Below are 10292 nucleotides of genomic sequence, written 5' to 3'. Positions count from 1 at the left end.
TCGCTACGACGCCACATTTGGAGCATATGCTGCTGTCCCAGTATCCGATTCGGCACTTGAATTGGGGAGGAAGGGCACAAGAAATGCGTACGCCTCGGCGTTTTCAACGAATCAGGGGCGAGAACGATGTCATTCGGGATTATGGTTGGCTACGAGAGTGCCCTATGAGCCCTTTTCATTTATTCTCACTCAACCAGACCGCTCGTCTACCCATCGTTACCCCCCCCCCCTATACTCAACCTCCCACTCAGCTATGGCTTTTCTAGCTGATACTCACTCACTCTCTGCTCAGCTCTCCCTCTGCTCACGTACCTTCAATTCATCTCTCCCTCTGCTCACTTACCTCCCGTTCATCTCTCCCTGTGTTCGCTTAACGTTCACCTCTCCGTTCGCTCACTCATGCTCAGCTCATTCGAGGACGAGAGGAAGCCGGGAAGCACAAATTGTAAATGCAACATTTCCTCACAAACTGCTAACAAAACAACGAATGCATCCTGTTCCTTTTGTTTTAATTTCAAAGTAACGGCATCCAACATTTCGAAAGGAGAAATGTTCGCACTTTAGTTTACCTTTAAGGAACCGATTTTGAGAACTCTATACGTATACCATACAACACGACCCGAATTTTCTCTTTCTTTTCCATTTTTTTTTCTTTCTTTCAATCAATCAATCAATCACGACTCGAATCCTTTTCTTTCTTTTTTTACTGCGTCCTAGCAAAACAAGAACGCCGTTAACCTTGTAGCATATTCTAGAACCTTCTCCCAAACGAGAACGCCGTTTACATGCTGAGAAAGACATCAGGAAGTAGTCGCACAATACAATATGCTGTAGCAGATCAGGGACAGGAAACTCTCGTTAGGGATGTCTGCTTGCAGAGCTGTTCAAACATGGCGACGTCTCAAATTTTCCTGCAGGGCAAATTCATTACATCAAGGCTATTGCTGCACATAATATTTCCTCTTGGCCTCGCCGGCTTCAGCCGGAGACCATGAAGAAGATATGGCACCTGGTGTTGTGCACTGCTGTCTTGACGACGCAGAATGCCGCCCACAGGTTCGATTCATGTGGAAAACCAGCAGGTAAGCGCGAAGTACGATTGATTTTTGTTGTAAATCGTCGGTGTCTGTGTGTGTGTCACTCCAAGACGTGTACCAACCGGACCCATAAATTCTGGGTTCTATTGTAAACATTGTAAATCAGAGAAACGAACAACGGTTAGAAACAGTCCAAAAATGTATTGCGATCAAGACTTTCGTGTAGCAGTCTACACTTCAACAGATTACCAGAATTGTTACAATCAAAGCAATTACAGACGGGGGAGGTGGGGTATACGATGGGGCAGTAAGTAAAGTCGGAAAATTACAGAAAGTATCCAGTCATATTCTAACTACAAAAAAAGCAAACACGACGTAGTACCATGTAACACAAGGTGCAATAGCAGCGTGTTACAGATATCCCGTCTGTATGCTATAAAAGGTGTCTTTATTATTATTCTTTAGTGCCGTGAGGGCAGTGCAGATGACATTTTTACAGGAGGATTACGCGGCCAGCCGGACATGCTGTCGAAAAGCGAAACTATTGGAATACTAGTTACCTAAATTTGATCAATTATCTGCGTGGATATGAGAAATAGCAACTTGAACTTACGGCTCTGGAACAAACACCACACACAGAACGGACATACCAGAAAACAATCACCACCGTCGACTACCAACTTGTTTATCGAAAAAATAAATAAAAACTCCCCCTGCAGACCAACCCTGGCGGCCAACAAACAAGTCAAAGCCCTGCGAATTCAAGATAAGCTATCTCTTCAGGCGTGATAGCCAGAGAGCGACTGCTTATGCACTTATCAGAACCAGTATGGGTAACGCGGTATAGCTCGTCACGCCTGAAGAGGTAACTTATCGTGGATTTCGTACGGCTTTGATTTGTTCGTTGGCCGCCAGAATTGGTGTGCAGGGGGATTTTTCTTTTTTTTTTTTATAGTTGGAAGTCGAACAGTGATGGCGACGGTATATCTCTCTCGCGTGTGGTGTTTGTTCCGGCGTCGTAAGTTCAAGTTAATGTGCAGACACTCCAAGATACTGCACTACCCCCAAGCACTGCAGATACCCCAAGCATCGACAATAGTCGCCGAGAGACAGCAGATATGTTAGCCAGCCATTATTTCAATCCGCTCTCAATTCTGCTATGGAAACGATTCTGGAACCAGACCTGCGCACGTCTCGAGCACGCACACGACCTTCCGTCTCGGTGCGGCTTCTCTGGACCAGAAGGTGGTCGACAGATGAGCATCGACTCCAATCAGCTCCATCGCTCCAAATCACGTGGCTCTCCACGTCACTCCTTTTGCGCTCGAGAAGTGCACAGTTCTGGTTTCGGATTCATTTGCGGCCAATATTGCGACTGGTTTAAACTCGCAACGTACGCGCTCGTTGCAGAATTTTTAAAAACAAATTACGTAATAGGATAATTAATTAATTTTACGTAATTCGTCGTCCAGTAGTAAATGTGTTTTCTACAGGTTGTTCGCTTGGCCGCATGACCCTCGTGCAAAAACGGCTGCTGCTGCTGATGGATGTAGAAAAATGTGAGCCCGCTCCCGCGGGACAAGGTACTCCAGATCTAGTAGAGGACAAAAAAAACGCACAAAAAAAAAACGTCTAAACAGATGAAAGCTCTGTGCTGCTCTCATAGCTTTTTCATAACAAAACCCGCCAAATAAATGAATAATACACCCTGTGAATTTCTATACTGTAACGCTATTCTTGTAACATCATAAGGAATAAACTGCTACATGAAAGCCTGGTTCGCCACAAATATGATTAATAGTACAGCTTGGGACAAAAGTTTACGGAAAACCGGGGTCTCTCATTTGTCCATTGGGGGGACACCCAAGCAGCCAACAGGAGCGGACACACATACAAGGAGATGGACAGAATAAGCGGACACCCGTTTCTTATTGGAACTCCCCTTGATAGGTAGCACGAGACTGCTGTGATGAAGAAATGCGCAAGTGTTGTGTTCCGTAAACTTTTGTCCCAAGCTGTACTACATACAAAAATGCCGAACTCGCGTTTGGTCGAAGGTTTCACCCGTCCTTTGTGAAATCTATTTAGGCGGATGGAACAGGATGATCAGAAAGGTCACATTCCGATATGTTCCGATATATTCCGGTCCTATTCCGATATGTTGATAATTTCTAGTTTTCCGAACAATGTACCACTGGGCTTAATTTCACGTTTGAGCTGCCTCAAGATGGCGAAATACAGTTCCTTGATCTGCGGATCCTGGTGACCACCCATCACACCTGTTGGCAATATACAGCACACACACAAAAAGGGAAAAAGGTCTGCTACCTTTTAATTCTGCTCAACTGAAAGTAGTAAAAAGGGCAATAGCAAAATCGTCTCTTCAGATACATGCTCACCACAATGCGTTTAGTCTTGATCAACAGCTTAACAGAATTCATTATGCTGGTTTCCCCATATTTGTCCTTCTCCCTATAGCAGAAAATTTGATCAGAGAACTCTAGCGTTTGGGAAGTACCATTCAAAGGAGACGCCCTCCTGGCATTCCTGTTTCTGTTCCTTATACAGGGTGTCCCAGCTAAGTGTATACAGATTTTTTTTTAATATACATAACACTTTTTCCAAGATGAAATCAATTGCAACATAGCATATGCTGAAGGGCACTCCCTAGGAGGGCATTAGCAAAGTCCAAAGGCAATGTCTTAATTATCTTTCATTACTTAACTTGTTAATTATAAAAGCTACAAAGTTGTCCCAAAGAGAACATCTGTTCCTTTCGGTCACCTGATATCGTAGCCGTTTCCAAAACAAAAATCCGTTCGATAGATCGGCCGCAAAAAATTCGTGAAGGAACGCCATTTTTTTTTCTCTTCATTTTGTTCATTGCGCTTCTTAGAAGACGCGTCTTTCTTTCATCCCCAATGTGAGAGGGAGAAAGAGCACCCTATCGCCTCTCGCGTCCTGGAAAAAGATGAAAAGGAAACAGAACATGCAACCCAAGATAAGGCCAGTTCCGATACAGTCACCCGATACATTTGTTTTTGTTTTGTTTCCGCAAGTTAAAGCTCACCTTCGACGCATGAGGCGGCACTGTGCTCCTTCCCCCTCTCACGTTGGGGATGAAGGAAATACGCGTCTGCGAAGATGCGCAATGAACAAAATAAAGAAAAAAATGGCGTTCCTTCACTAATTTTTTGCGGGCGATCTATGGGACGGATTTTTGTTCTGAAAACGGCTACAATATCAGGTGACCGAAAGGAACGTATGTTCTCATTGGGACAACTTTGTAGCTTTTATAATTAACAAGTTAATTAATGAAAGTTAATTAAGACATTGCCTTTGGACTTTGCTAATGCCCTCCTAGGGAGTGCCCTTCAGCATATGGTATATTGCAATTGATTTCATCTTGGAAAAAGTGTTATATATATTTTTTTAAATCTGTACACACTTAGCTGGGACACCCTGTATACTTGCGCAGGCTTTCGCACAACTTAAAAAAATTGGTACGCACTTTGGAGTGGATGTGGATTTTTCAGGCATCCCCCAAGTTACAAGACCTTTTGTGCGATGGTAAACCAGCCAAAAGCTAACAAACAAAAAAAAAGGCTACAGGATGCACTATGAAACATCATGAGCCGTTCGTTGACTGCCGGGAAGGAACTGTATACTCCAGTGCTTCTCAACATATGTTATTCGAGGGAACCCATGATCGTGCCAGCACGACCTCAAGGAACCTACGTACTACACTGAGGCGACTGTGTAGAACTGGGTGAGGCGAACTGGATATCGTACAGGTAGCAAATTTTTATTCTGTATAACCAATTATGTAATTGCCATTATTGGGGGGTACCCCCAATAATTATCTTCGTTGTTATTTTCGTTGTCATTTTCATTGTTATGTTATTTTCATTGGCACAATCGGCTCGCCGTTGTTGGCCACACAAAAGTGGGCGTCGTCACGACTATAGCCAAAAGAAAGAAAGAAAGAAGGACGGATGGAGGATAGATGATGAAGGGTGGAGATGCGTAGAGGGTGCATGAGTTCGTCGGGGAGAGCAAAGCGCTAGATGGGACGTTGCGCAAGACCTGCCTTCTGCACAAAGAGAATAAGGTTTCTTGCTTTAGCGGAACGTTCGGCAGAAGAACCAGCGGGGTAGAGGATGTCCGCTTATTGGTGGTGGTGGTGGTGGTGGTGGTGGTGGTGGTGGTGGTGGTGATGGGGCTTGCCGTTGTCGGCCTCACGTATGTGGGCAACGTCACGACTGACGCCTTGGGGAAATGTGCGTCCTGGGCAGACTTCTAGGGGAACTGTGCCGACATATGTCTGCTTATTGGAACATAGCACGTGACACAGTACCTACAAATGGCAAATGACGAGACAATAGCAGTAAGTATTTACGATGATGACGAAGAACACAATACATAAGTGCGCCAAGCAAGGTAATAATGGCATATACAATAACATAATAACGACTGACAGTGGTACTAGGTGGCCCTGAACCATCCAAACAAACACATCAAAGCTTTTTAGCAGACACGACGCTGTCCGGTAGGCTATTCCAATCCTTGATAGTACGTGGAACAAAAAAGAGAAACTAAACGAGTCTACCCTGCACCTGTAAGGCATACTATAGAACTTATTAATGTTACGTGTGGGGCGTCTGTCACACAGAGAAATGTAAGTGCTTGTGTCTATATTGAATTCGCTGTTTGTCATCTTGTACAATGTTTTTAATCTTCTTACTCTGCGCCTTTTCTCCAACGTTTCAACACCTGCTTTTTTTATAAAGGTCAGAGACAGCACTATGATGCGTATATCTATTACACAAAACGGAGAGCCTTTTTCTGAACTCTGTGTTCCTGCGGGTGGACACATCCCAGACGACATTCGCATATTCTAGTACTGCTCACGCGCACCTCATTAAAGCTGCGAGTTTAGTTTACCAAGTACAACGCTGTAAATATATTGAAAGTAATGGTGGCTATGTTGAACATGGGAATGGTGGACCCAACATTCTCGTGCCGCTTCCCGTCATCTTTACCGTGCGTCATTAAGTCTGTCGAGGAGATGGTGTCCCTCCACATGAGTCCTGACCAGCGATGATGGAATGTCCCAGCAGGCAGATGATCGTGGCCTCACGCGAGGACGGTACCGATAGAACTGGCTGACAGGCGCAGTGGCGCGCGCCAGCACAGGCACGTCTTCATCGTCGTCCACGGGGCCGCCATAAGTCCCTCCTACAGCGGACCATGTGATCATCGCATGTGCCACTTACAGGAGGGAGCGTCACTTGTTGGCAAACGACTTTGCGCGGATTGACAGCCGATCCCTTGACCTCAGACTCATTTTGGGACCATGGGACAAACGAAAGCCGATGTCCGTCTTGCGACACTTTATCAAATTCCTTGAAACTACCGGCCAGATCGACTCCCTCTAAGACCCCGTCAGCGTCGTCAGCATCATCCTCATCACCATCCTCTCATTTTTCTCCAATAGCAATGGGGTAGCATTCTGCTCAATGAACGGAAGGCATCCCCATATCATCGTCATCATGTATCAATCTCTCTCTCTCTCTCTCTCTCTCTCTATGTTGAACAGCAGCTTCATTTAGAGAGTTCAGGCTTTGCTGACATTAATAAATTGGTTGAGAGTAAGGGGGTATTACTTTATGACCCACCTTCGTAGCTTAGCCCATTCTGTGCACCTTACTTACACAAAACAGCAAAGAGTAAGAAAGATACAAAGAGCAGCGGAACCTGCCAGTGAAATGTGCCGAAGGGAGAGTGAATTTCCTCCGCCCCACGTCTTTTTTTTATCTATATCCAGCTATCGATGGTGATGGCATTTAGTATTGAGTATTTTATTTATTTATTGAGTATTTACGTGTATTATTTATTTATGGTGATGTGATAAAGAAACAAAATGGTGATGTGAGTTACGACGAAGTCGAACTGGCTACACCAGGACGCTTGCACACAGAAAATACAAACAAATACACCGCTTTTCAATGGGTTCTCCAATTTGAACGTGGACAACGATACACCGAAGCTTAGCACTGCGCTCACTATTGACGGAATTATACAAAAACAGTGATATGCTTTTATTTTTTATTTCAATTACAATAAACGGAGGTACGTTCTAGGTCAAGTGGCTTGCCTTACGCGTTGGTCGTCGAACCACATGAAAGAAGGCAACATATAAAGTAAATCTTTTTCACGTCCCGCCTTTAAAACACGCGGCGCTCCTGGAACCATGTATAGTCACAAAAGATGTGATGTGACGTGTGTGTCACAAAAAAGTTTACACTAGTAGTAAAAGTATACTACAAGTTTACACAAGTTTACACAACTGACATTGCTTGCTGACACGTATCGCTGTATTTTATGGCATTTCTTTAAAGGCGTCGTCATGACATCCAGAAGTACAGCCTACATGTCTAAGATATTGGCAATGTGTGGGAAATCTCTTATCCTCAAGTACGCGGCCAGCAATGAGGCCTTGGCACGGGTAAGACTCTTTTACATACGACCACGTTTCAAACCTGAAGCAAGTTCGAGTTCCAATCAGCAAATCGCAGTTTCAAAGTTCAATTGAAAAAATAAATTCCCTTTAATTAAAAACTGTCCAATGCCTTCCTAAATGATGGCAAAAGTTTGCAGAAAGTAATTGGCGAATGTCCCAAAATCCTCCGACGAGTATGTCGCCAGTTAGAATGTTTTTTATCACTTTAGGTGAAACATCCTGTATTTCTCACTTTCGTTTTCGCGACCGAATTTGTGTGCACCATGGGATGGAGACACGTTCTATTACCGTTGAAACAAAAAAAAAAGCAGGAAATTCGCCAACATTTTAATTTACCTCTTTACGCAGGGAATCAACCTTTACTGTCTCATCGCCAGGCTCTGCTACGCGTTTCATGGGGACAGGACGTCGGTAAGGTCATCGTAGAACACTGCAAGTAAAAAGAATATATCCGACGTCGAAAGTGTAAAGGAAGAGCAGCAGTCCCTGCCTCTCTCCCTTTATTGTCTCTTTCAAGCGTAACAGGAATCTGCGCAGACAGCAGAGCAAAGCGATTATCGGAAGGCTGGTAGATGATTAAAGTAAAATACGAACAGAAAGGAACAGAAAGGAGAGTAAACGTTATAGCGCATTTACTGTTTACTTTGTTTCTCTTGAAGCGTATAGCTTCTGAGAGGGAAAAAATCAGAGGAAAACACACCGACAGCACAACAAGGATTCGAGGCACCTTCCAGTCTCCCAAGCGAGTCCGGGAGCATCCCAAGCAGCACAATATCTTGGACCAGTACTGGCTAGAGATCGGCAATACATGTCCAAAACTGGATCAATGTTTGTCCAGTATTGCCAATATAGGGTCAAGATGCTTTGTTGCTCAGGCTCTCGTCTCAATACAGTATTATAGTGTCTGTGTAGTGATTCTGTGCACGGTAACGGCCATGGCCATTTTCTGAAGGCAGCAGTCCTTTTGGACCGTCAAAAATAACAAATTTCGAAAAGGGGTGGAACGCCTTAAATGCTTCGAATACCATTATGACAGGTAGTCTCGTTTTGAGTAGCATATTATTTGAAATAACACTCGCTTATAGTCGAAAAATCGCACATGGTTGCCAGCTCTGTACCAGAAGCCGCTATGGCGTATGCTGAAAGACCCTGCATTTGGAAGGCCACTCACCAGTACTTGGTATCTAGAAGGTAGGACTGTATACAGAAGGGATGCTTGATGAAATTATAAGGAAGTGCTTAGTTGTGTTAACTGTGAAATAAAAAACAAGGGTTGCCGACAACACCACAGTTAAAGCATGTTCTTGAGTGGCGTGTTCTCCTCGAAGGCGAGAAGTACGCTCCCTGAACGTTCTAGGTTTGAAGTTCATTTTTTGACTGATCTTTACACGCAGTACCCAGAACCAGAACGAATGTTCGCAACGAGAATCAGAAATTGCATTGTGAAGGCAGGACTCGTGACAGCAAGATGGAACGAGGTATAGGCACGTGAAAAAACAGACACAAAAGACGTGCTTGCTTCAAATGTTTACTTTGATTCTTAAATTTTCTTTTTTCGAAGCACTTGTTGCCGAATAAATCGGTGGAATCTGTCGTACACGACGCGAACGTGAGTATTTAGGTATTACTTTCAGCCTCGTATGCTAACTTGAAATGAACATTAACATGAATGTTCACTCTCTTTCCTCACCATGACTGTTCTTCCCGAAGGCTTAAAACGGCTTAAAAATGTATCAAAAAAGCTTATCAGTACGCTACGCTCTAAGATGCCAACACTTCTGCAGAGTACTTCAATGCACAGTTTCAAGATCTGCAGATACATCAGCTCCAACGGATTCCAGTTAAAACAGTGCCGGGTCAAGTGTAGTCTGCAATTCCATTTTTGAAAACTTACCAATTAATATACAACACGCTGCATCCTCCTGCTTTAATTGATCGGTGAAATGAGCTCACATAAATTGGTTGGCCTTCTATTTTCTTTCGTGCGTACACAACAACAACAACAACAACAAATACTGATAATGATTATGGGAAAATTTGCCACCTGGGTTGTGCGTACATACAAGATAGTGCGCGCACCCGAGATATGTAAAATGCAGCTGTCTGTGTCTTTGTTATGTTGTGTTATTTGAAAAGCCCACCATCGTGTTTCGATAATGCACAATTAAACACCCTTTTCCAGAGATGCATTCCTGACCGCATGATCCCAAAGGACGTCAAGCTTCTCACTTCTGCGATGCGCTACGCCCGTACATTACTATGAAGAGGCGAAACTACAATAAAAAACGTTATTCCACTTCAGCAAACCAAACGTCTCATATGCACATTGCATCATACGGGGACATATACGCCAATGCTGTCGAGGGAAACCAAGGAAATTTCGCAATGGAATACTGAAAGCGCACACTATGTCAGCTCTCTGCAGACGTGCATCCTGCCACACGTGACGTCACGGAACATCTGGTCATCAATATTAGTAGGAATAGGAGAGTGAACACGAGTTTGAGAGGGAGTGAAATTTTAGGAGCGAGCACGTACAGAGAAGGAAGTCCGAGCGGGATTACCTGCCCCGTGGGTGAGGGTATTGCCTGATGGTGAGCGAGGGAGGGACGCTACGTCGCAGTGACACCTAGGCTGCGCTGCTTTTCCTACTCCAGAATTGAGTGAGATCACATAACTAGGTTGTACCCCGGAGTTCCTGACCGGTCGCGTAGGTTCGGGAATGCATGGCC

At 44.3% G+C, this 10292-nt stretch overlaps 1 protein-coding gene across 1 annotated transcript; it reads left to right on the top strand.

Moving 5' to 3' along the window:
- The first annotated feature begins 967 nt into the window (after positions 1 to 967).
- Positions 968 to 9860, top strand: LOC135366050 (uncharacterized). Its single transcript, XM_064598704.1, has 6 exons — positions 968 to 1082; positions 7439 to 7545; positions 7909 to 7971; positions 8955 to 9038; positions 9122 to 9169; positions 9743 to 9860. The coding sequence occupies exons 1-6, from the start codon at positions 992 to 994 to the stop codon at positions 9821 to 9823; spliced, it is 474 nt and encodes a 157-aa protein (XP_064454774.1). The 5' UTR covers positions 968 to 991; the 3' UTR covers positions 9824 to 9860.
- The last annotated feature ends 432 nt before the right edge of the window (positions 9861 to 10292 follow it).

The sequence above is a fragment of the Ornithodoros turicata genome, chromosome 8, assembly GCF_037126465.1.
Source record: "Ornithodoros turicata isolate Travis chromosome 8, ASM3712646v1, whole genome shotgun sequence".
Lineage (NCBI taxonomy): Eukaryota > Metazoa > Arthropoda > Arachnida > Ixodida > Argasidae > Ornithodoros > Ornithodoros turicata.
This window is presented reverse-complemented; position numbering and strand designations above follow the sequence as displayed.

What these genes read in the sequence shown, in the direction of transcription:
- LOC135366050 (XM_064598704.1), top strand. Translation starts at nt 992, where the DNA reads ATGAAGAAGATATGGCACCTGGTGTTGTGCACTGCTGTCTTGACGACG. An exon ending in TTCATGTGGAAAACCAGCAG is followed by an intron (nt 1,083 to 7,438) that starts GTAAGCGCGAAG and finishes ATTTCTTTAAAG; the next exon opens with GCGTCGTCATGACATCCAGA. An exon ending in TGACAGCAAGATGGAACGAG is followed by an intron (nt 9,039 to 9,121) that starts GTATAGGCACGT and finishes CTTTTTTCGAAG; the next exon opens with CACTTGTTGCCGAATAAATC.